We start from the raw sequence: 26,304 nt of genomic DNA on the forward strand, positions 1-26,304 counted from the left end.
AACTTTTAAGTTTCCAGCAATGTCATTTGGTTTGATTGCTTTACCTACTCAGCTGACTAAAATGATGCACATGATGATAATTCAGACATTGTAGAGATGTTCTCCTTTATCCATCCTCTTCTGTTTCCCATACAAAATACTTGAGTGAAAATGTTCTACAAAAGCATCCAGTTTCAGCCTGAGGCTTAAAAGGGTCTATGGGGTCAGAAGTTCAGCCTCTGATGCAATCACCTGATAGAAAATAGAATCGGGGATCTGAGAGTGGCACTTCCACAGAAGGAGTAGGAATCTGAATTGATTTGGGGGAGAAGTTTGAAAGGTTCCCAATATGCCAGGTGAAAACCTTCCATTTAAGGCAAGTCTGCCCACTGTCATCTCGAATCTCCTCATGTGCAGTTAGACCTGCTAGGTTTTCTTGCCCTCTTTCGGGAGCATTGGTGTCAGTGTCAGTCTTATTTTGTGAACACAGCAGGGGAGGAGCCCGTCTGGCAGTCTCTTAGATTAAAGCACAGCTTAGAGTTTGTAAAGTAGTCGGGTTTCAGTTGCTGAACTGATTGGGGCAGAATCTCTCCTCACTCCTGCTCAGGGAGGGGATTTGGGACGCCTTGCTCAATCGCAGCTGTGCGGGAGTGGGGCCTTGGCCGGGAGCGGGGCACCTGGCACCCAGCATGCGGAGTGCTGGCACAAGGCGGCCCCTCTGCGAGATGTGACTCCTGCTGAGAGGGTGTTCACAATTTATTAATGAGATTTCCACAACCCCGCTTTATTCTCTGAACAGTTTATGCTGTCTCTAGGGACAACAAATATATCTGGGCACTGTGGTTGAATGAACACCAGACAATTGGTCTTCCTCCTCCCGCCCTCCGCAGTCTAAACAATTGCCTGGTTGAAGGATGTGGGGGCCGGACAGGGAGGGAGGGGAAGGGGGCGGTGCTGGCTCTGGGGAAGTATGTGTGGCACTTTGTCTTGTTTTGTTTTAAAGATCACATAGTAAGTGGGAACAATTATTTTTTAATTAATAACTCGGGAAAGGTGAACAGAAACATTTCGCAAGGTTTAACTGTGTGTATACCAAAAATAAAACACTATGCTATGCTTCAATAATTTATCACCGCTTGACAGGGGCTTGAAAAGGGTCCAGTCTGTAAGTACAAATCACCAATTTGCTCTTTTATAAATGACTTCTTTTAGGGAGAAAATGGATGTCCTTCCAAGTGAAGCATACATGTTCCCATTTGTTTTCTAGAATCTGTGGGGCTGCCAGGTTACTGTGTCCCTTCATTCACTTACGCCAGCGGCTTCTAAAAGCAATTCCGTTGTTATCTCCTACCAATCTCTAGCATCCGGTTTGTGCTGCCTTCTTCCCTGGCCTCCTTTTCGGTATATGTCTTTATTTTCCCCTTGCCGTCTCTCTATTTTAATAGCTCTATGGTGGGTAGTGTTTTCAACCAAGGAACTACTTTTAATCAAGATCGACTTTGGGACATGCTACCGTTTTTATGGTAATAAAGGACCGTATTATGCACTGTACCCGACGCAAGCTGTCCCCTGTGTATACCTTCACACTAGAACTGTGAAACAGTGTAAATGCTAAAATTACTTTTTTCTTAACTGCAGTCTCCTCGAGGTCAGTGAATGATTTCCAGTTACATTATAGCAAAGACATTTGTTCTAAGTTGAAGAATTTTTCACTTGAGTAAATACATATTCCATTTCACTGCCCCCAAGCCCTGGCTCCTTTACTCTTTCTCTTGGGCTGTGACAAAACAGAATGTAGAGTGAGAAACAGAAATTGTGCTTGATTTCTCAGACTATTTGACTTCATGTCTGTTCTGGTCTTCTGAGCTATTCCTTGGCTGATCTTCCGACAAGTCGAATTGATTCTAACTTCAAAACTGTTTATCCCAAAACAGAGCTGTTGACAAGTACAAATACAGATGGCAGACATGTGGTATGATTTTCCTGTTCTCATCTCAGCATCCAGGGGAATGTTACTGCGGGATGGGATGGTTGACAGCTTAAGCTTTTTTATTCAGGGCAGTGTGAGTGTGCTTAATTACGTGACAAATAGCAACAAGTGACTAAGGGATTTCCTTAACGTCTAAAGTCTCGGCAGCACTGACTTGCTGTGTATGGTTTACCACCCTGGAGGCTCTAATAATCTGTAAGAAGAGAAGCAACCTCGGGGGCGGGGATTGGTGGGGGATTTGTCTTAGAATTGCACTGACTCACCAGTGACCTTGGTACAGCATTCCAGGCCGAAGGGCCAGTCTGTTCCCTGAGTGTGGAGGAGACTGACCTTTGTCCTCAGAGCAAGTGATCCTCAGTATTGGCTAGCTCTTCTATTCAGGGGCACATCCCAGCCCATTCTGTGGCCAGGGCTCTTCTTTGTAGCCCAACTGCATTAACCATTCTCTTCACAAAGAGAAATTGTTGCTGAAAGACACAGTTTTTGTCTCTGATGACCTTGTTTTTGGAGGCCCTGTACTCGACAGCATGGCTCTCACTACCTTTACTAAAGATTGACCTGATTATTGTGCGCTGGACTCCACTCAGCCAGCCGGGGTCTGAATATCTGGCAGTAGCTGCTGCCTGTTCCCCAGCACACAGCAGCGCAGCCCTGAGTGTCGATGTGAACTGGCCAGCTTCGACTCACCAGCTGGAGTCCAGTTTGCCAAGGTGGGGGCGAGACTGCAGAAGTGGACAGGCAAGAGTGGTACGTGCAAGTGACAGGACAGCGGAGGTGACACTGATGGATACCTGCCCTGCTCCTCTGTTAGCCTGTTTCCCTTGTCTGGCCAAGTAGTAGGGATTTGAGAAAGTGGTAACAGAAGTCAATTTAGCATTAACTGAAGGACACCTGTAGGTAGGGCACTGTGCTAGGCCCGTGGGGCATTGAAGTACCGCCCTGTTCTCTCCATACTGAATTTGTAGATTTGGGTATTTATGGAAGAAAGTGGTGCTATCCATACTTTTTTTTCTAATTGGGCCAAAATTTTTAGAATTCATTTTAAAACCTGAACACTTTAGGTAGATTTGATAATCTCAACCATATGTTCATATCTTAAGATTCCAGATAACCTCAGGACTAGATAATTTTGAAATACGATTATCTCCATCTGTTTATCTCGTTTCCCCACAGGCCTATGTGGTTCAGCTTCCACCTTCATACTTGTTTTTTCCCCATCTAGCAAAAGCCAGATTTTCTGTTTGGATTCATCTGTCTTATTGAAAGATTTTCTTTTCTTAGCTATTTGGGAGTTATAGCAGCTAGAAGGTGGACACATTCTAGGATCTTCATAAAAGTATAAAACACTTAAGCAGTTGGGATAGACTAGTTTCGAGGTCTTGTTTACAAAATGTTCACATCCATATGGGCTGCATTTATTCCAAGTTTTATAATGGAATTGGTGCTGGTGGGTTTAGTAAAATATTGTAACAATAATGTAGACTAAAGAACCAGTTTGTGAAAAGTTTACATTAACTCATTTTAGAGAAACTTCTGTCGTGTGTTCACACAGTATTTCAGATCACTATTCAGTGTTTATATTCAATAGAAGTCCCACTGACATTGCAATAATGAAAAAATTAAAAACATAATCAGCATGTTGAGTGGATGTGGCATCATAACCCCAAATCTCAGTTTTTGAAACAACAGACAATTAACTTTCGTGTTCTAGCTGGGGCCTAGGCTGAGGGAGGCAGCACCTCATGTTTCTACCATCTCAGCATGACTCAAGGCTCGGTGCCTCGGGAAGAGCATAGAGAATGATGCCCTGGCTCTTAAATGCTTTTGCTTAGAAGTGGACCAGTCGCTCACTCCATTTTATTAGCCAAAGCAAGTTACATGGCCATGATTTACTTTTAAATTTTCAGGAAAGTGTTAATCCTTTCATGGACCCAGAGGAGAGAAAAACTAGAAATATTTGTGAACAAGTGGCAGTATCTACCACTATGTTCTCAAAAGAAACAGAACAAATAGGGTGTGTGTGTGTATGTGTGTGTAGAGAGAGAGATTTAAAGATTGGTTCACACAAGTCCAAAATTTATAGCGGTGGCTGGTAGGTTGGAGACCTGAGGAAGAGATGCAGTTCAAGTCCAACTTCAGTCTTCCTCTCCTTTTTCTGTTAAGGCCTTCAACTGTTGGGTGAAGCCCACCCGCATTAGGGAGGGCAATCTTTACTCAAATTCTGCCTATTTACTTATTTTTAAATGTTTTTATTGATTTTTTTTTGCAAGAGGAAGGGTGGGGAGAGAGAGAAAGAGAGAAACATCAATGTGAGAGAAACATCAACCAGCTGCCTCCCGCAGGCACCCCAATAGGGATTGAACCCACAACCTGGGAAAACAGTGGCTTACTAACATTAATCCACTTGTCCAAGGTTCACACAACTAACTTGCTCTCTGACTTCCAAGTTCTTTATATCTTGCATGTCACCCAAAGTAAAATGTCAGCTCCTAGAGAGGAGAGATCCAACCAATACCTTACATTAGCCAACTGACTTTTTAAGTATTGCTTTGCAAATAATAAGTGTTCACATATCGAGTTTTAATGTCCTGTTGTCTGTATTGCTCTTTAGCAGGGAGAATGGGGGGAGGATAATTGGGTGGGAAAAGAGCACTAAGCTATTCTTTTTAATTGGAGAAAGTTCGCGGTAGCTGAAGAATGAAGCGACAGTCAACGAGCCTGCTGAATGTACGGAAATGGCCATTGAGTTCCCATTTTTAAGTACATTAAAGTTGAATGTGAAGAAAATTGTGAGAGCTTTTATCTTTTCTTTCACAGATTGTCCCAGTGCTCCAGAGGTCTGTAGGCTTTTAAAATTGTTACCTAGCGCGGCCTGTGCCGCTCCGTTGGTTGAGCAGCATCCCCTGCACCAGGAGGTCGTCTGATTCCCGTCAGGGCACAGGCCCTGCTGTGGGCTTGATCCCCAGTAGGGGGCGTGCAGGGGCAGCTGGTCATTGTTTCTGTCTCATCAGTGTTTCTCCCTCTGCCTCTGTCTGAAATAAATAAAAAAATCTTGAAGGAAGGAAGGAAAGAAAAGAAAAAAAACGAAAAAAAATTTTAGGTAAATTTTAAGATGCTCGCTACAATAATGATACTAGGATAGCCAGTGTCTGCGTAAAAACACTAGTCCAACAGACAACAGTATTGGTTAAGGGTAAAGGTTACCAGAGGGGAAGGGGAGTGGCGGTGGGGGGAGGGGGGTAAAGGGGGTCAAATATATGGTGACAGAAGGAGATGACCTCGGGTGTGAGCACACAATGCAATGTACAGATAATGTATTATAGAATTGTATACTTGTAATTTATGTAATCTTATTAACTCCAATAAATTTAAATTTCAAAATAAACTAGTCAATTTCAACAGTGGGAAAAGAGTGGTTCATGAGTTACCAAAGGCGCAAGCTCCCTACCAGGGAGACCTCTGGTTCCTTTTCTCCCCCAAATGTGGTTCAACCTCCTCACTATGAGATACAGGCTCCTTCCGAGTTTGGAGACCAGCAGTTTCCAGCCTTGCTCCCCTCCTCCCTCAAAGCCTTTCTCCAGGCACGTCTCACACGTGCCAGGCCCTTTGCAGGACTCCATGGTCAGGTTTCCCAGGTGGAAAACCAGAAACAAGCACACACACAGCCCTCACCCATCCCAGCCAAGGAGAAGGAATGTCGAGAGCTCTCAGAAATGAAATTCGGCCTGGCTTACCGAGTCACCAGCCCCATCGTAGGTTTCCTTAATCTTTTAGCTCAAACGATTTGTGTTTTGTGAAAAGTCCAGATTCTCAGGGCAGCCTGATGGGTTGCTGCCCGATCAATGGATTGGCTGGTCCTGGGGAAACTGGCCACCTCTAGCCAGTCAGTCCTGGTTTGAGAGGAAGGTTGTCACACAGGTCTTCCCAGGGCTGAGATGTGGACAGATGCTCTGGAGAAGTGTGTCCAGGCCTTAACGTGCATAAGAACCATCTGGGGAACTTGTTAAAATGCAGAAACCAACTCGGGATCAGCAGTGGGGGCCTGAGAATCTGCGCTTCTGGCGAGCTCCCGGGCGATGTGGACGCAGCTGGCCATGGACCACACTTTGAACAGAGAGACTCTACAGGGGTTGTAGTCAGGGCACGGACTACAGTGTATTCAGTCAGGGCAAGGACTACATTCTTCTAGAATGTTCTCCGTTCTTCATGGACAGGAAAAACTACTCACTGTTTAAGATGCAACTGTAACCTCTATGAAACTTTTTTGGGGCTCTCATAGAATTCATCTCATGTAACTCCTTTAAAAAATCGCACTTACCATTCGCCTAATGGTTACTTGTGTCTACCTGTCACCTCCACTTTTTTGTTTATTTTACTTTTTTACTTACACACAGTTTTTATTTATGTGAGGTTTCGGTGCGGCCTATGAATTTTAACAAACTCATGCAGCTGTGTGAGCACCACAGTCAATTCAGAGCAGTTCCATCAGCCCCAAAACTCTGCCTTCGCCGTTACTCCTCCGCACCACCCCAGCCCCTGGCAACCCCTGATCTGTTTCTGTTCCTGTAACTTTGCCTTTTTTCAGAATGTTACATATATAGAGTCATATACCAAGTAGCTTTTTGAGTCTCTTCCGTTTTCTTGTGGGTATTTTTGGGTCTGGATAGTGTCTAATTTGTCTTTGTGTTTTGTCCAAATAAATGCCTGGCACAAATTTGGTGTTCAGATGCTCATTTTAATAACTCTCATTGCAATGGGTCATACGTCCTTTGAGAAGCTCAACATCTTTATCAGTAAATCCCAGCTGGGATGGGGCCTCGAGAGTCTTGGTGGGTTTACTGACTTTGTGCTGATTCTTCAACTCTCTGTATTCCTAGCTTGCCTGATCAAAAGAATTTCCTGGGATGTGTAATAAAAATGCAGATTTCCAGTACTTTCTCCTGCAGGTTTTGATTTCACTGGTCTGGAAAGAGTCCTGGGGAATCTATACCAGTGCTTCTCAAATCTTGCTTGTACCTGAATAACCTAGAATTGTTAAACCACAGATTGCTAGACCCCCACCCCTAGAGTTTCTGATTTAGTAGGTCCAGAGTGGGAACTTCTAACAAGGTCCCAGGTGATGCTGACAATGTGCTCTGAGGACCCCACTTTGAGAACCACTGCTCTGCAGGCTCTGTGCTATGCTCAAGAGTCTCCGATGATTCCTATGTGTATCCAAATTTGTGAAATTCAGCTTCAGTGCAATTGAGAGGGGAGGGAACATGCTGTGGAACTTTTTTGTACGAAACTTGGCTCTCTGGCCATGGCATCTGTCCCACCTCACCAGGGGTAACGTCTTCGGCCCACACTGACTCCCAGGCTGGCTGATTGATTCCTTCTCCCATCGGCAGGGGAACCAAGGTGAAGGCATCCGGCTCCTGCTGAGGATGCCGGTGCCAGTTGTGGGCAAAACCTGCTCCCGTTGTCTAGTTCTTCACACGGCTAGAATTATGTTGATGTGGAAGCTGTATGTGAGCATATGTGTGTCGTCTTAGAGAAAACCAATGCGATTAAGGCCGGATTTGGACACGGAGGAACAGTTCCTGTGGACGCCAGGATTAGGGTAACAGCTGTTCTCCTGCCCATTAGAGGAGAAACTGAATGGAGAGGAAAAGGCTTGTTTAAAGGATGTGTCTTTGCAATTCCGTCAAACCTGAAGGAACGGGTGCTCTTAGGTAAGTGCATATTACCTCGGCTTCAGGTAGACAAGGTGCTGGGGGGAAGCAGAAATCCCAAGATCTAGGGAGGGAAAGATGGGATTGTGGCTGCAGCCATGGTCCGTGGGACATAATCTGTGGGACGTGGCATTCACCCCCTTTCCCCTGTAGGCATCTGTGTTCGATCTGCCTTTGGGGAGAGGCGATCACCTTCTGCTATCAACAAGGGCGCAAGGGGCATGTTCAGTGCGGCCCTTCTGAAAATGGGCAGGGCCCTGGGTCCCCTCGACTGAGAATATGCTTGTAGGATTCATTGTTCATCATGTCCTAATGTGCTGGAAAGCTGTAGGGACGGCCCCCTGTGGTGTAGAGGCCTTTGCCTCCTGGAAAGCAGGTCTAGCAGAGAAAGGTATTTTCTGAAAGACTCTAGTCTAAGAGATCCGATCTGTAGGTCATACTCCTGTCTCCCTTGTCCGGTCACTGGCGATGGAGTGTGAAGATAAGACTAGATGATATTTGAATATTTGGTTGCACGGTTGGTCTCTTTACTGCTTTTATAGCTAGTTTCACTAAATTTTTACATTTTATTTTTACCTTCTAAAACAACTTACTACAGAGGAGGGCTGTCGTTGCTTTGCATTGCTCCTTAGGTCGAAGTATTAGCAGGACTTTTAATATACCTGCTTGTAGGACTGTAAAAACAAACAACTATTTTTTTTAAAAAACGTCTGACAGTCCTGAATATTTATTCAGAGCGCTTTTTACCTGTCTCATTTACTCTCACTTTCACCTGTGAACTTCTTTTACAACAGTCAACTTTTCAGTCTTTCTGTTGATGGCCATTCAAGGTGGCAAACAAAAATGAAATTTACTCTGTAAATGTTATTTTACCCAATCACTTTATCCTATTCCTGAGCCAGTTCTTTTTGGCACTATATTTAGCAGGGTATAGAGTATCTCCCCTTGGTCATAACTTTCTCTGCTCATCTGCTCTGCAAGAAAGTAGTGAAATAACTAAAAACAGTCATCAGGAGGGAGAACAAACGTGAACGCAGCAGTCACCTCTAAGTAGTTGATAGTTGGCAGAATTTTGTGGCATTTGACTGTAACTTGCAATTACAGAGATAAGATGTTAATCCAGGCCCCATACGCAGGCTGCCTGACCGTGGTGGAGCACTGGTGTCTCACTTCAGCAATAACGCATTTCACAGCTATCGCCCGCTGACCTGGGGGATCACGCAGCTTGTAAGGAGTTCACAGTAGGGTGCCATTATTTTCTCGCCTTATTTCTTTGACTTTTCAAATCTTCTTTTTAAAAAGAAGTAGTCTGGACTTTTGAGAAAATTAAAAGAAGAAAGGTTTTTGGAAAAAGTTTAGGAATGAAACGCTCCCTATGGCTCGGGGTGTCTTTGATCTTGACCCTGAGGGCTTGCGACCCTGGGGGCAGCATTCAAGGTATCTCGGGTTTAAAGGCAGCGCGGGACTCGGGTCAGTCACACTCACGGGCACATCGTATCATTTTCGTATATAGCGTCTGGACTGAAGCTGCTGTTTCTTGTGACACAGGAAAGGGCGGGATGAGGGTGGCCTCTGCCCTCTCAGGCTGGGTGTGTGCCGCCCTCGGCCTGGCTTCCTGCTCCTCCGCCTTCTCCCACGGGGCCAGCTCGGTGGCCTGTGAGGACATGCAGCCCCAGCACAGTCAAGGCCAGCCTCAGAACCCCAGGCCGCACCACGTCACCATCCACACCAGCAGCTCTTCCTACTCACCAGGTGACACAGTGTCGGGTACGTATGGGAGAGGCTTTAAGACACCCCAGGGAGCCCCAGGGCCCCGGTGACAAATTCCAAATTGCCTTAGTCCCACCAGGAGTTTCCTGGGCTAAAGTTTGGCTTTATCCTAAGAAGCAATTACGTAGCCAACAACAAGCATGAAATATTTGTTATCATGAAAATCACATAGCTAATCTCTATATTGATATTCTTCTGTACAAGACGGGAGGGAACAAAGAGCATTAATATGAAAATTATCTGTCCTTATTCTAAGACATAAGTGGAGTTACCCTGAACAAACTTCCTGTAGCCTGTGTATCTGGATGTGTAAAATAGACTTTTTCCCCCTCACTATTTGAAACTAAAATTATTTGGGGAGTGAAAAGAGCAATTCCTGCTATTTTAGTTCAGGTGCCTGCAAACGCAGAGAAAGAAGCCAAGTGCAGGTGGTTTATTTGGGAGGTGACCCCAGGAAGCACAGATGAAGAAGAGAGGAAAGGGAGACAAGGAGACAGCCAGGAGCAAGAGGGTGAGGCTGGGCGGGTCACTGCTGTGGGCAACGGGCTCAACTCCAGGGGGCCTCTGAGAACCCGCGTGAAGCTCCCCAGGGGCATCTCCATCAACCCCTGTTCCCCTCTCCCCCACAGAAACACTTCAGAGTCACACCTGCCTCCCTGCACCAAGCTCCCAAGGTGCCAGGTAGAAAAACAAGAGAACACGACAGGCGCTGAAGGCGGTAGCTAAGTGCGGACAGAAAAATGTCTGTGCAGCTACAGGTGAACTCAAACCCATCAGCAGAGTTTGATTTTTGCTACCTCTTTTGATGGGAATTAGAGGTGATAAATGAAAATAAAATGTACTCTCTACATAGTGTTTTATCCAATCATTTTGTTCTATTGGTAAGAGTGGAGGGGAACGTATGTGGGTAAGATAATTGGCCCCCACAGCAACATACACCTAACACTGAAATTCAGGCTATTCTAACAGTTTCCCAAACGTCGTCACGTCCTGACGGCTAGAAGGTGGTAATATGCGTGCAGCTTGCTGGGGTAAATGCAAGAGGCTGCTCAAGGAGGGGGCACCTTCTCTGGGGCTCCAACCTCCCCCTCCCAGGGTGTGCCGAGCCATCCCAGCACAAGGGGATCCACGTGTCGGCACCGGCGTCCTGTGGCTGGGGAAATGAATATGGTAAGGGTCAAAACACTGTATTCGGGGGGAAGATCTGCAGAAATGACCCAATACACGGTGACACCGAGTTCTAAATAAGCAGTGACCTTGAGGAAACAACTGGATTGTGATTGGAACTAAGACAACATATATAATAAGGGGCTGAAGAGAGCGCCTCATGGATTCAGAGAGTCAGTTACTATGTCTCAACTGCTGCTTTTTAGCTGGGATCCCACCCTAATCTGTGAGCTTAAAGGTAAGGACCGTTCGAAAACCGAGGGGTCCACAGCCGACAGCGAGGCCTCAGGACCTTGCGCTCAGCAGAAGCCGTGGGGCGTGTTCCACTCCCGCGGCGTGTTCGGAAACCGAAGCATTTCCCCCTGGGTTTACGGTGTTCAGAAACCGAAATGTTCGTCCACGGAGGCATTCGAAAACCGAGGTGCCACTGTACATGTTTTAAAAATATTAAAGCAATATAAAGGGTAGAAGATAAAAAGTAAGACTTTCCTTTCCCTTGTTCTGGACACTGAATTTGATTCCTCAGAGGTACTACCATTGTTGTTTCTTGTACGTTTTTCCAGAAATTTTCTGTGCACATAAGCATACGTAAGTGTGATATCTCAAATGAGGATAGCCTTACGGAGACACAAATTAAAGCATTCCGTTCAACGTGTATATTTTTCACCTAACAACCATGTTGAATCTTTTCTTGTATACATAAGTTTATTTTTTATTGAATTTATTGGGGTGACATTGGTTTGCAAAAATATACAGGCTTCAGGTGTGCAACTCAACAAAACATCATCTGCGCACTGCATCGTGTGCCCGTTGCCCCACATAAGCTTATTTCCAATGATTTCACGACAGTCGGTTTTCTAGATGTCATGTGATGGGTTTAACTAGTGTCCCGTTGCTGGCATTTACTTTTTCTAACTTTTGGCATTATAAACAATTTTTTAAATTGTTTTTAATTCTTTTGTATGTGATTTTTACATATCTCTGATCCAGATGGAAATTATTTTGGGTGTAAAACAGCTCATGGGATTTCTGCTTCCCCGTGATGAATTGTTCATTTTCTGGAGGCCGGTCTGAGCGTGAGACTTTCAGTTTTGGAGACGCCCTATAAAATCAGCAGGCGCCTCTGCACCAGGTGCTCACCTCCAATGTGCCACCTTGTCTTCCGTTGCAGTGACCGTGAGGAGCGGTCGCGACTTCATGGGATTTCTGCTTCAGGCCCGGAGAGCGTCGGATCATCAAGTAGCCGGCACTTTCCTTCTCCATTCTCCTCATTCCAAACTGATGACTTGTTTTGAAGAGGCAGACACGGTCACCCACGCTGACAAGTCCCGGAAGAGGAGCCTGTCCTTGGTGTGGAAGGCCCCCGCCCAGCCCGTGGGGGACATCAGATTCCTGTAAGAGAGCCAAGCGCTGCTTCTTAGTAACTGGCCTCCCCTCTGAAAAGACGGCAGGTCCCCCCCATTCCCCACCTCTGGGACAGGGCTGCTGGGCCGCCCCAACGAGAGAGCCTATGCAGGGGTGACTAAAAATATTTGCGCCCACTCCCCTCTGCCGTTCTCCACGGTCCAGCAGCGTGTGACTTGCCCCCTCCTGGGCACACGCGAACCGTGGGCATCCTCTCGGGGAAGCTCCCACCAGAGGGCTGCTGGTGGGAGGGTGGAGAGAGAGCGGGAAGGAGGGAGGCTGAGGCAGACAGGCGGGGGACCCCTCCCCGAGCCCAGGGACAGCCACGGAAGTCTCTGCCCCTGGCTTGTCGTCCGCCAGGTGGGCGTAGCAATGACTGCAGCACCTCGGGGAAGGGCCAGCGCAAGCAGCAGAGCACCGACGGGCATCCTCGCCACTCGGAATGAGACACTTGCCTTTAGAGAAAGAGGGTCCCGTTGTTGTTGTTCTTAGGAAAGGGCGTGTTTCTTTTCCTCCTCGGCTGCTTTAGTCACACCCTGCAGGTACAGAGGGAGGCTGTGCCCGCGGGTGGCGGCCCCCAGGCTTCCCCTGGGCACTGGGGACCGTGAGCAATGAGGGATGTGGCCCCACCCTGGGGCGCCCCTTCTCCATCTCCTCCTGGTTTCCTGAGGCAGCGGGCGGAACCGCAAGGAGGGGAACCTCGTGCCCTGGTGATTGTGCCCACGGGGCTGCTGGTGCGACCCCGCTCTGCCGTGCCTTTGGTTCTGGTCCAGCGCAGGGGCGTGTGGCATGGGAGGTCCTTAAACCTGCACAGTTACTTTTATTTCTCAAAACGTCTCACCTCCGTTTTCAGATTTACCATCATAGCTGCCATGTGGTGCTGCACAGGAGCTGGTTTAAAAGCTATTATCTCCCTTTGGCAGAAAGGGGGGCTAAGTCACTTGATTAGAAGCCCCTCCCAGGGACACCCCATGCTCTCTCACCTCTGGGTCCCTCCCGACGATAACCTCCGCGTGGTGAGGCCTGCACCGTGACGCTTACTGGCTCCTTAACTCCCTGGATGGCCTCAGCTAATAATTAATCACATTTTTATAACTACTTTCTGAATATTTATAGCGAGAAAAATGATACTTGCCAATAATCCCTACCTCGGTGAAATTTTGGGGACAATAAATGAGATAATGTTTATGAAACTGATTTTTACTGGAGAAAGGTATTATGTATTCAAAACATTACTTGGGCTATTAATGATTTATCTTTAATTTTCAATAGAATCTGCAACTATGATAGAATTGTACAGCTGTACAATAGAATCATAACATTTTTAATAGATGTTGTCATTTAATTAACAAAATACCAGTAGTGGTTATTAATAAAGTCAAAGATAAAAGCTTTTCAGTCTAAACAGTTGAGGAAGACACCCTTTCATCAAAATAAGACTTTTAATGACTATATTTATTACTTTGTGCTTACCCTCTCCTACTTTCATTATTTGCTGCTATTGAGTTTTTGTTTTTTAAAAGGCATGAAGTCGCTCAGCGGGCGAGGCAGTCATCTCTCCCTGGGTCTACTCTCTTAGGCTTTTGTTCTTTGTCTTCTTGTTAATTCTCTCCCTTCTAGTAGGATGACCCTCGGCCTCATTTAAGAGAAACTAACCCCACAATCACCCTGCTTTCTTTTCCACAGTTTATCAGTCGTCCAGTCGTATTTCGTTTACTGGGCAGGGATCGAATCATCTGCTGTGTCTCAGCAGACGAGCGGCCGCCTGGAGCCCGGCTCCCCGACGCCCACCCCTGGGCAGAGGCCTGGGGGTGCGGAAGGACCTGCCCCAGGTACAGCTTGCGACTGGACGCACTAGCCGGGTTGGCATCATTGTTTCTATATCTATTTTCACTTCAAAGTGACTAGTTTCTGCAACACAAACAATAGACGCCCTCCCTGGCTGGCTGCAGCAGTTTTGGGGATGTGGTAACACAGCCGTTAGCAGGCGGGACGCGCCCCGTTGCTGAGTTAGAGGCTACAGGCCCTGTCCGCTCAATGGCCCAAATTCAGTGAGCCCCGGGGTGGAGAGTAAGCTCCGGCCGCCGGGCCAGGAAACAGCGCCCGCCTGGCCCACCCCCTTTACCAAGCATCACAGCCTCGCAGCTGCTTTCTCCAAACCCTGAAGCTACAGGGAGCTCAAGAAGGAAATTCTATTTCTCCTTCCTCTTCTTAAATGAAAACTCATCCAGTGTTTATTGCTCCTTTCCACAGCAGGTAGATGGCTCTTTGCAGCCTGGGTTGAAGAAGAGAATCAGGGATTAGAGTGTTTTGATGGCAATGGATTTTTTTTCCTGGGTCACTTTAATCCATTCAATCCCACTTTCCTTTATTCTTTCCTTTATTCCCGGCTAACGTGTTACGCCCAGGATCCAATCTGAATCCCTGACTTTGCTCAGTCGGGCAGACCCAGGCACAGGGCTAGCCCCCAGCCGCCCTCCATACTCTGCCTTGCCCCAAGCCTCTGTCTTCTCCCCAGTGCCCAGCGCCGCTCCGCCGACTCCCCACCAAGATATTCCTAAAGGCGGAGAAAGATCTCAGTGTGGCCTGAAGAAGACCCTGCAAGTCCACCACGTGCCTGTCGTCTCACGTTTTACTTTGTAAATCATGCAAATGTTGCTTTCCAATCCCAAGCATGCTTTTTAAAACATGAATATGAGTAAAAGTGAGGCTTCAGGAAGGGACCTCCCGAGGGTCCTGCCACCTCCCTAATGGTTGACCCTGCTGGGAACCTTGTCCCCTGGGGGGTCGAAAACTCCAGTCTGAGCAGCTTCAGGGTAAACTCCTTACTATGCTGCTCACATTCCTCCCCTTCTGGCCCCAGCCTGTTTTCCTGCCTCTTCCTCTGCACAAACCCTGGTGATTCCCTAAGGAAAAAGGAGTGTGTGTGCGTGTGTGTGTGTGTGTGTGTGTGTGTGTGCTGGGGGAGGTGTCGTTCATCTAACAAAGTGAAATAGATTTCTTCACTGTCAGACGACCTCAGTAGGCCAGCAGGAATTATGAATTTTCATATTGGGAAGACAGCATATTGTATTTCCCAGACATTTCCCAGCAGACCCTTGGGACATTTTGGGGTCCTACCTGACCTCATTTGACATGACCTACTTTTATGTCTCTACGTTTTTTGCCTTCTGACATTTCCTCAAACGGGACCGTGCCTCACGGTGACCTATTTGTCTTTCAAGGGGCAGCTTAGCTGCCTCCTTTGTGAAACTTTCCCCATGCTTCTCGGTGGGCAGATGTAACTGCTTCCTCAGCTCTGGTTAAAGCCGTCCTCACACTGTAGTTGATAAGGTTGGGCAGCTAAGCGTCTCTCCTAGATTTCAGTTCAGAAACAAATCACCCACCTGACCTGCGATGGTGCCCAGCACTCAGTGGGCCTGCAGATGTCTGAATGCATTTAAAGTTCAGGGGGGAGTTTTAAACTGCCAGAATTTTTGCTGTGCTCTGTGTGTCTGTGTTAGGTTTCTTCGTTTTTCACCTAAGTCTCGATGTTTTTGAGTGATAAGTCATTGGAACAAAGTAACAGCCTCCCCCCCCCCAAAAAAAATGATTCAACCCAAACCAGTTGGAGCCCTGGCCGGAGAAACTTCTGCCAGCCAACACTTTCTGTGAACACCGTCACCATCGAGGTAGTAGACCCTCGGCACACGGTGCGTCTGTGCCAGGGAGGCTTCATGCTTCTCTTTCAGTGACTCCATTTCGCCCCCTCAACTGCATGGTGTTGGCACTGCTATTGGTCCCATTTTGCAAACGAAGAAATTGATGCTCCGGGAGGACCTGCCCACAGCCTCCAGGAATGAGCAGAGTGGGGAGCAGAACCCAGATATACTCTGACTGCAAAACCTGCACTTGCTCCCTGCACCGTGTGCAGCTGTTTCCAACGCTGGGCTGTCATGTCAGCCGGTCACGGAGGGGAAGCGAGACAGCGGAGGGCAGCTCAGGGCAATGACCTCACAGCAGAGGCTCAAGTCACTATCATCTCCTGGGAAACTTTGAGTGTTACTAACATGGCAAGAAAGATCGAGGGCTTTTAAATATCTTTGATTTGTGAGATTCTACTTTTTTTCTAGCTAGAAGCAGGTCTTGGCCGAGGTGAGAAAAAAATGCAGTGGTTTCTATGTTGTCTGATTGGAGACTTAGGAATGCACAAGCCCAGAAGTCCAGGGTCTTACTCTAAAAAGAGCTAAGAAATGTAGTGTTTTGCCCTGGCCGGTGTGTCTCAGTGGATAGAGTGTCAGCCCACGCACTAAAGGGTCTCAGGCTCAATTCCCGGTCAAGGGCATGTACTTGGGTTGCAGGTTTGATCCCCAGTCCAAGTCTGGGCACGTGTGGGAGGCAACCAATTGATGTGTCTCTCTCACATGGATGTTTCTCTTTCTCTCCTCTCCTTCCCTCCCTTCCAGTCTCTCTAAAAATCAATGGAAAAAATATTATTGGGTGAAGATTAAAAAAAAAAGAAATGGAGTGCTTTGCTGCTTGGTCAGGGCTTATATTACTGGTCAGGTCATTTTTATGTTGACACTTTTAAGTGGCTCACACTTAATGGTCTGTCCTCAAGGCTCATTAAGTCTCTAGTATTTACCTGTTATTGTAGCTGCTGGTGCTAATCAATACAGGGAAATGCTCTCACTCTCTTTGTGGTGTCTTTGGGCCTCTGTTTAGCTCCCAGTCTCCCCGTCGCTCTTTCACAGCAGCGCACAGATATCCTCACTGGGGCTGCAGAAGAGGACAGCTTAGATCCTGTTCCTGCCAGTACTGAGGTGTCAGAGTTTCCTGGGGGTGCAGAGCCTGTGTTCCGACCATCATCACACACAGCTACTGCAGTCAGCAATGGCCAGCCACCCGGCAGGAACAGCAACCCAACCCTAGAACCCTCTCTGGATGTCCATGGGCTGGAGAGGCTCCTGGCCCTTAGGAGATTGTCCCCCGAGGGCTTGGCTTCCAGCCCTAGCACCTACCACAGGTAATGGGCTAGGGGGTGGCCAGTGAATAAGGTGGTGGGATGAAACCAAACACTAGGGTGCTGAGGAAATGTAAACTACTTGGAGTCTGATGGAAAAAGATCTCAACCATCGTTATTCTTAATTGTATGAGAAACTCTGATTGTAGAAAGGCTATTGGTCAAAAGGGCTGGGTATGATAATCACCTGGGCAAAGTGTACTCTCTTGGAAGGGTGAGGTCTCCAACATGCTGCTATAAATAAAATTTAGATATATAAATTTATAATACATAAATATACATTTATATAAAATAATAAATAACAACAGTGAGTTCTTTGCTACCATCCTCACTCACCCATCCCCCATTCCTCCCTCCAGCCTCTCGACTCCAAACTCAGGCATCTTTCAAGGAAATCTGATTTTATCAGTATATGCAGCAGTGACAGGAAAAGTTGATTTTTGATCTAAGTACTTAGTGACCTCTTCTCAGCACCTCTATTTTTCCCACTAGGACTCAAGATGATCCAAGCTTTGATTCATCAGAAACTTGTCTGTCCTTGGATAGGAATGAACAGGTAACAGCTGAGTTGTGCATGGGGAGTGAGGTTGGTATTTTGAACTCAGAGTGGGAAGTTCCAGGCTGGGAAATAAGAGCTATTAGACTAGTAGCCAAAGCTAGAGAGAAGGAGGCAAGGGTATAATATACACACAGCACCATTCTACCAATCGATACCAGCCTTTGTCTCTGAAGTTATCAGCAATTGTAGAAGTTGATGGTTTTACTGATTTGTTTTCCCACTCAGCTTGGTTAATAATTCCTCTCGCCTCCCTGCCCCCAACCCCTCCTTCATAGCTTTGGCCTTATAAGACCATGGATAGTCCCAGAGGTTAGATCAATGGGCAATATAAAATATACATACCCTCTGAGTTACTATTCCTTTGAAGTCTTAAAGAAACACAAAATAAAACATGGTTTAATATTCTTACTCAAATTTATCAGAGTAAATGGTCCCCCTTGCATGGGTGTTAGCATAAAAAGATACACTCAAAGCTTTCAATGACCAGAAATGACAATCACCCGTACTGGTCTAAGTTTATTCTTGTGGCTGGCTTCCATGCTCTCTGCGGGGTTTCCATTAGCCACCCCGTCTCCATCAATAACAAGTGCATATTTATCTACTTGGGCACAAGACTGGGTTTTCGGCTGCTGCCTGGAATTAAAGAACACAGGTTGACTGCAGAGTTCAGTGGCAGCTTGGGTGAAGACCAGCCCTTCTGACTTTCCCCCCTCTGCTTTTCTAGGACAAGATGGGGGCCTCTAACAGGACGGTAATGAGGCCTCCTCTGGACACCGTCCATCCTACCTATCCTCAGCGCCTCTGGCCTTCTGAAGAGCTGGCCAGGACCGAGGCTGAGGCAGCCGACCCAACCCCTGTCTTCCACACCTCGGCCTCTCCGGGGCCACCCACTGCTACTGGCCAGTTGGAGGCAGCCAGGCCCTCTGCCAGCTTCTTGCCTCAGTCAAAGCACAAAGAGCTCAGAGAGGGGGAGGGAAATGGAGAAGGCAGAGTGGGCCCTCCCAGGAAGACCCACCCAAGGCCTGAGGCTGGGCAAGAGGGAGCCAGTGCCCCTTTGGGGATCCAGCTCCGGACTCCCCAACTAGGAGTCCTGCTTTGCCTTTCGGCCACCTTGGGCATGGTTTTGGCTGCTGGCCTCTGCTACCTGCACACCCAATATTGCCACAAGCGGACAGAGGTGTCCTTCAGGGAGCACGGCGGGGATGCTGTTGCTGGAAGCAACGGGGGCGAGACTGTGCGTGTCAGGCACATTGGGGAGAACAGCTGTGCTTTGGTTGAAGACAGACACAACTGGATCACTCCCTCTGTGGGGAGCAAGAAAACAGTCCTCTGAGAAGCCTGTGGTCCCAGGCCTCTCAGTGGCCTCCTTAGACCCTGTAGACTGTCTCAGAACAGAGCTGATGAGAATCGCTGATGAGCCGAGGGATCCGCTGGGCTGCTGTCGGCACGAGGTTAGTGGAGGAAGCAGTGAGTCCTTCCCGAGCTTTGTTGTTTCAACATCTGCATTTAGCTGCTGTTTTTTCTTTTCACAATTAGACGTTCTGTTTGAAGAGTTAAACTCAACAAAATGAATATTGTATAACCTGCTCATTAACTAGACTCCCCTGGCCTCTGAGCTTCCTCCGTTGCCTTAAGGAACCCACAGGAATAAAAACTGTGTCCCTCCTCCGTGTGTCAGTCTCATCTCTTCTAACTCTTTGAAAAAAAAAAAAGGAATGTTGGGGTTGAGTCTTTTGGAAGAAAAAGAACTGTAGCTTCTGCTTCTTGTCTCCAAACCACCCCCACAGAAGTTTTGTTTTTTAAAACTGGAGCTCAGAACCGGCTCTGATTATTGGACTAGGCAAGTGCAAGGATGTTCAGTCTTCTTGGAAACTCAGAGGTCCGGCCAGTCTGCACGGAAATCAATCGGAGGTAAAGAGTTTGGGAGAGCTTGATTAGACACATTTGTGGGAAAACACCGACGTGGAACACAAGGCCATAAACACCAGAGCGGGACAGTAAGCTCTTCATCAGGTGTAAATGGAGCGGAGACCTCCCATCCACTTACACCCCACGAGAGGCTCATGTAGCCCAACAGTGAGCAGAGGTATTACCTTTTGCCAAAGGTCAGGCTGGAGGAAAACAAGGCCGGCACAGCTCGAAGAACAGCCTCTGCTCTTCTTTTCAGGGCGTGTCAGGGAGAGAGCATCGTACGCGGAGCCCACCTGCTCTGGTGACTCTATGAAGACCATCTTCTCTTGGTTTAGCCGGAGTCCCTAGATACTACGGAGGATCCACAAGTTTGAATATAAACCTTGAATATACTCCTCTCACATGGCACATAAGGAACTGCCTTTGCAGAGTCGCAGTCCATTTTCATGGGGAAACAAAAACCACTGTAAATTAGGAAAGGGTATTTATTATGGGGCACCTAAATCCTACAGGTGCCGCATGAAGAGCCTTACACACATGTTCACTTTTAGCCCTCACTATAACTTCATGAGGATTAAGTTCAGTAACTTGCCAAAGGGAGAGAGGCGTTCATGACATCTCGATTCAACAACAAAAGCATTAATTTTAAGTTGGGTGTGTAGGAAAGAAACCCTGCTGGGTTTCTGGCCTCTGGTGGCTCATTGGCCACCCTCCTCCTGAATTCTGGGCCGGGCACACCTGTTCCCTGGCTTCAGGTGAGGGTTCTCACGAGGCACAGGGAGACCAGGTGCTCACAAGTGGAAGTGTTCTAGGAATGCTGTGGGAAGACACAAATGCCCTGTACTCAGTGGGGGGCCACAGACGTCACTGCTACATGCCTAGCCCTCCACAGAAATATCATCCCCAAGATGCAAACAAGGGACCTTCTCCTAGAAGGTTCTCACCTGGCCACATCCCATCAGAGCCAGGTATACCACCATCCAGATCTTTCCTGTCCAAGAGGGTGTTTTCCTGGGTAAACAGACTGTTTTGGTTATGCACTGTTGTGAAACAAACTACCCACAACTCAGTGGTTTAAAACAACCGGTACTACCACCAGCTATCATCTTCCACGATTCTGGGTTTGCCTGGGCTCAGCTGGGCTGTTCTTCTGCTCCACATGCTGTTGAATGGGCTGGAAAATCCCAGATGATTCACTTACAAGGCTGGCAGGTGGTGCTGGCTGCCAGCCGGGGCTCAACTGGGGCTGCTGATGAATGTAGGGAGCAATTTGGCTCTCCTCTTCCTGGCGTCTTACAGCTGGAGGCTGGGTTCCAAGTGGGGGTGCCCTAAGCAGACAAAGCCAGAGGCTGGGCATCCCTTAAGGCTCTGCCTGGGGTTACATGGTTTCACTTGCACCACTTTACGGTGGTCGCAGCAAGGGGGGTGGGGCGGGGATCTCCAGGCTTCAGGATTAGGTGGGCATTTCCCTCCTTCAGCTGGGAACACCTGCTCTGGCAATAGAGTGAAGTGATGCAGAGGAGTCGGCCAGACATCCTCTGAGCCTCAGGCCCCTCGTCAGAGGAACCAGGATCACAAAATTATTTACCTCTTTGGCTGCTATGCCAAAGAAGAAACTCATGCTCAACACTCAGCTGTCTGAGACTAGCTTTGTCACTGACATGCCGGGGTTAATATCGTCACCCTGAAGCTGCGACACTATCTCTAAGTCTGGTCTGTTTAGAGAAAGTCTGTGACCACCAGGAAAAGTTATTCCCTTTCCATGACAACCTCCACCCCTGTGGTCCCTTCTGCCCTGGTCGTCATGGTAGCCACCAGCAACAATTCCTGCTGGGGGCCAGACATTTTTGCTGAGACTTTCTGAGTAAACTCTGTTTTTGGCAAGGGCAGCTGGAGTCCACAGGCCTGCAGTCAGCAGACAGAAAACCCCTCTGTTACTGTGATCTCGAAGATCCTCTCAGCCCGACCCGGAGAAGCCCAGAGGGGAGCAAGGAGGAAGCATTAACTTAAGCCGTTGGCGCCTACTAAAGCACAAAGCCATTACAAGCTTTAAAAAGGCAAAGGAATCCAACGCAACGTCTTAAACTAGCTTTTTTTTTCATGGGAACAGCTAGAGAATTGTTCGGCCAAGCACTTCTTGTAGGAGAAAGAGGTTTGCGGCTAAACACGCATTTAAGGGAAAATAACAGAGAAGCAATGGCCGAAAACTCTCTATATTCTGAACAAATGTTTTCACATCTATTGTTAATTTAAAATCCACAGATTGGGGGTAGTGGTGGGCCTTAACCTTTTTTGCATTCAGAGCCTGTCTCTGATATTTCTAATTAATTTCTCCCCTTGGACGCCATCATCTTGGCAAATCTTGACTTCATGCTTAACTGTAGCCCGGCGGAGCGGCCTCCCTGTCGAGGCTGTCTGGATTAATTTGCTGTTACAATGTTTGTTTTCTTTTTAAAAAATTCTAATGAACAACAACAACAAAAATGGGTCAACAAGCTAGTAAATATTTAAACAAGTGTCCCGTTTTATTTGCAAAGCTGTGTGGAAAGGGCTTGCAACTTATGAACAAATTACAGACAGCTACCCTCTCCCGGCCTTGGACTTGGGCGGCATTAACCAGCGATTCCGGGCCTTTCTGAATCGCGGGCTCCCGGGCTGAGCCCCTCTCCTAAAAGCGATGTTTCTTTTCTTCAAGCGAAATAAATTTGCATTAATTTGTTTCATTAAACTTGAGAACTTCTTTGCAGCTCTAGGATATTCAGAACTCTGTTCTGTCTGGCCACAGGGGGTTGCAAAACCAGCCCTAGTGATCTCAGGTGTAGGGTATCAGGAGGGCCTTTATGGTAAAAAAAGAGGACATTTTTGTCTGTTTTTTCTGTTCTTTAAATGCAAAAAAAAAAAAAAAAAAAGAGAGAGAGAACATTTTGAGACTTTGCTCCATTGACAGTGATGGTCCAGCGACCAGGACGCCCGAAGCCTGCCAAATATATTTCTGTGGGTTTTTTTGTTTTTGTTTTTTGCTTTTAAACCATAAATCCATTGATGCCACATGTCTCTGAGTCCTCTGACGGCTTCTAGCTCTCGGAACGAAGCCTGCACACCTCCCTTGGCTGCCCAGGCGCCGTGGGGCCCGGCCCTCGGACCACAGTCGCGGCTCGGGAACGCTCCTCAGGTGCCGGGCACTCCCTGCGCGCACACGCTCGGGCTGTTTCTGTCTGGAGCCCAGGGCCCAGATGTCCACAAGCCTCCATAGCTTTGTCCCAGTGTCGCCTCATCAGAGAGGCTGCTCCGGGCCACCCCAGCCTCTTCTCAATCTCTGCGCCCCACCCCGCTTTATATTGATAGCGCTTCTTACCCCCCGAGTCTAATGCGTTTATTTGTCTTTTTTATCCTGTTCTGCCTCCCCTGACCAGGATGCTGTGTAAGGAGGAGGCTTTGTTTTTCCCTTTGCTCTACCCCCAGCACCTATAAAATCTGACCTCTAGTTGACCTTTGAGGCTATCTTCCCTCCCCCCCATTTTCCCTTGCACCTCACCCGGAGAAATCCAGGGCTCCAGCAAGCACAGATTGGAAACCATTCACTACACCTCCTTGTCACAGCGGAGGGGCACGAGGCCGCCGAGAGGTCACACTCGAACAAGAAGTCAGTCCAGGGGAGCCCTCAGAGCCCTTCCTCCCGACTTGCCTTCCCACCCACTTTTCTTTCCACCGTACTCGGCAGATCACTTATTTCTCAGAGCATTTTGGGGGTTGTAAATATTTCAGGGGGTCCAGAGAGAGCCAGGAATCAAGCAGAAAAATGGCCTGGAGAGATTAATCTACATCAGAGCAAGGACGAGGGTGGGACTTCGGGGACTGGCACTCACCGTGGCTGGGCCAGGGCATGACCTGCTCCCTGGGACAGGGCCCGGGCGCGGGCCGCGGGGAGAAGATGTAACGAAGGGGAGAGGAACCAGCGGGTCCAGACGGGGCAGGTGCTGGCTGCCTTCGTCCCGGAGCCACCGCTGTGAGATGTTTCTTTGGTTCCCAGCCACCACCTTGAACACGCTGTCTCCCTCTGGGCTCTGCCTTTTGCCTCCTTAAAACAGAGCCCTGGGAGAATCATCTCCCATCGATGCTGATAGACGGTTTCTGCAAAGTGTTTTGTTACTTTACAGAGCAAAGAGGCTGTCTGGAAATGCATTCCATTGGATATTAAGAAATGTATTTTCCTGATTTATTGTCAGGCCAGGCAGGGTTGTCTGAGAGGCAAGGAACCAGCGGGGATATCCATTTTGACTAATGATTAATTATTACGTCTAAAGTGATGTTTTCGTATCAACTGATAGGCTGGAAAAATAGACTTGAGCTTGCTAGGTCAGCACCGTGGGTCACAGACGTTGCCTCTGCGTTTGCAGATTGTATTATCCATTACAGACAGCACCTTCTCATTTAAAAACATAATTTGTTGTTCTCTGAGACAAAAAAAAAAGAAAAGAAAAACCCTGACATTTCACATGCAAGCCAAAGATTAGAATCACTGCGCAGGATCACACAGGGAAGTTCATTAGGAAGTGGTGTCCCTGAACCAAGGACACTGGCTGGTTGGCTTGTGCCCAGAGAGATGTAGGAGGCAGTGACTTCTAATCTTTATTATGCAAATGTGCAGCCCCAGGAGCCAGGCTGTTTAACCTCATCAGAGGAAATGTCACTGATCATTTCAAGCTCCAAACGGAGCACAATCATTAGTACTATTCTGTTGTTATTATTATTATTTGCAGGGTGTGTGTAAGCCGGAGCCCTCTGATTAAGCTGAGTCCCCCTACTTGCTCAGACCTTCTGGGATTGAAAATCAACTCCTCTCGATATTAAAAAACAAGCAAAAGTGCCAAACACGTTTTGTTCTCTCTCTTGAACGTTTGTGAATGGGGCCCTCTCCGGATCTGGAATCCACCAGGCTCAGGCGAAGATGGGGAGAGTGTCCCGGCGTCCGAAGTCCACCCCCAGATACTTAAGGCCAGGCTGCCTTCTGTCTCCTCCAGGCCTGAGCCCCAGTGGCAGAGGTGCCTACAGGAGCTTAAAGAATGGAGTTGGGGCAAGAGAAGAGGTGATCTGGGGGTGGAAAATGGTGAGAAGGAGAGAAAAGGGACAGATGCTGCCTGAGATGGGGGAAGAAGGGGTAAGGAAGGGAAAGGCCCTTTATTTGAGCTCCTGGGTCACGGCTACCGGATCCAGGAGGTGGAGACAAAAGGAGCTTGGAATCCAGCAACAGAGGACAGGAAGCCAGTGAGAAGGGGCAGAGTCAGGGGCAGGAGATGGGCAGCCCAGGGTGACAGAAGGCGTGGGCTTCTTAAATTGATCTGAATTGGCAAGATCCTACTCTCAGAAGACTCCTGATGGGAAACTAAGGAATAAAAGCAAAACCTAAAGCTGGAGTGAAATTCTGGAGGAAACAGAAAGCAAGTAGCTTTCCTTTATCCTTCCCGAGACTGGTCCTCGGGGAAAGGTCTCAAGGAGGGACGTTGGTTTGCACAATCAAAAAGACTAGAAGCTTCTCTGTAGACCCTCAGAGCTCCTCTCATCTAGCCCCAAATCCTTCAGATATAAACACGGACATCAGGTTCCCAGTCAATCAAATCGGACTTCTTGGGAGTGGGGCCCATGTCCACGTTTTGCAAAGCTTTCCAGGTGCCAGAGCTGAGACCCGAGGCTTTAGATTCTGATGAAGATAAGCTCCATAAGGGCAGGGATTCTTGTGTTTATTTCCTCCTGTGTTCCCTGGCACCTAGCACAGTGCCTGGCTTATAGAAGAAACTGAACATAGATTTACTACCTGAAAGGCGAGGAGGGGAAACGAGGCACTTCTGTAACAGATGTAAGTCTGTACACAACCAGGCCCTTGGGGGCATCTGTGCAGGGGTTACCTCCCGGGCTCCTGGGGCCACGTTGTCAGGCCCACCTTTGTCCCTCCTTGTTCCCGCACAAATAGACACACATGTGCTCCAGGGTCTCCCGAGTGCAAAGCAGAGGTCGACTCCGCAGAACCAGCACATGGAAAAGCCCAGGAGGCAGCAGGGAGCCTCCACGGGTGATGCTTCCTGAAGGGGTCAGCTCTGTCCTGGAAAACACCCCGTTAACTTACCTCCAGCCTCTCTGGGGCTGGTCAACACCTACTTGGAAGATGGGAGGTTGCCCTCCCAAGGAATAAAGAGCGAGCCCTGGCTGGTGTTCTCAGTGGTTAGAGCTTTGACCTGCTCACCGAGGGATCTCAGGTTCGATTCCTGGTCAAGGTCAGGGCCCGCGGGAGGCAGACAATGGATGTGCCTCTCTCCCATCGCTGTCTCTCCCTCTCTCCTCTCTCTCTGCCCCTCCCTCCTCCCTTCCACTCTCTCAAAAAATCAGTGGGGAAAAATATCCTTGTGTGAAGATTAACAACAACAGCAAAAAGAAATAAAGGAAGAAAAAGGTAGGGCTCAGACTGACAGGGCTGAACAGAACACGCCTTAAGCTGGAGACTTCACCGGAGTCCGAGCTGATTCCGATCACTACGTAAATATTCACAGGCCATGTGTCGAGGTGGAAGACACAAAGGGGAGTGAGGCTTAGCCCCTGCCTTGAAGGAGTGTGTCCGTGGCAGGCTGCTGGTGTCGTCTGATTTCAAAGCTGGGCCTTGGAGCCAACATCGAGCTAAAGATGATCACCTCCAGCCCCTCATCCCCGTCCATCTCTTCCCTCTCTCCCCAGCGTCAGAGGTCTTTTCTCAAAAGGCATCTGCTCTTCGTGGAAGCCCAGGGTGCGAGTCAGGCCAGACAGAGCACAGCTCCTCCGG

The 26,304-nt window shown here is 48.1% G+C and overlaps 1 protein-coding gene across 1 annotated transcript; it reads left to right on the forward strand.

The window, feature by feature from the left end:
• Positions 1–9,242: 9,242 nt before the first annotated feature.
• Positions 9,243–18,918, forward strand: REELD1 (reeler domain containing 1; the record flags this gene model as incomplete). The annotated part of the gene is made up of 7 exons (XM_081135420.1): positions 9,243–9,450; positions 11,792–12,014; positions 13,711–13,856; positions 15,550–15,716; positions 16,683–17,029; positions 17,519–17,582; positions 18,310–18,918. The coding sequence occupies 7 exons, from the start codon at positions 9,243–9,245 to the stop codon at positions 18,916–18,918; spliced, it is 1,764 nt and encodes a 587-aa protein (XP_080991546.1).
• Positions 18,919–26,304: the final 7,386 nt, after the last annotated feature.

Source organism: Miniopterus schreibersii (assembly GCF_964146895.1).
Source record: "Miniopterus schreibersii genome assembly, chromosome: 4".
Lineage (NCBI taxonomy): Eukaryota > Metazoa > Chordata > Mammalia > Chiroptera > Miniopteridae > Miniopterus > Miniopterus schreibersii.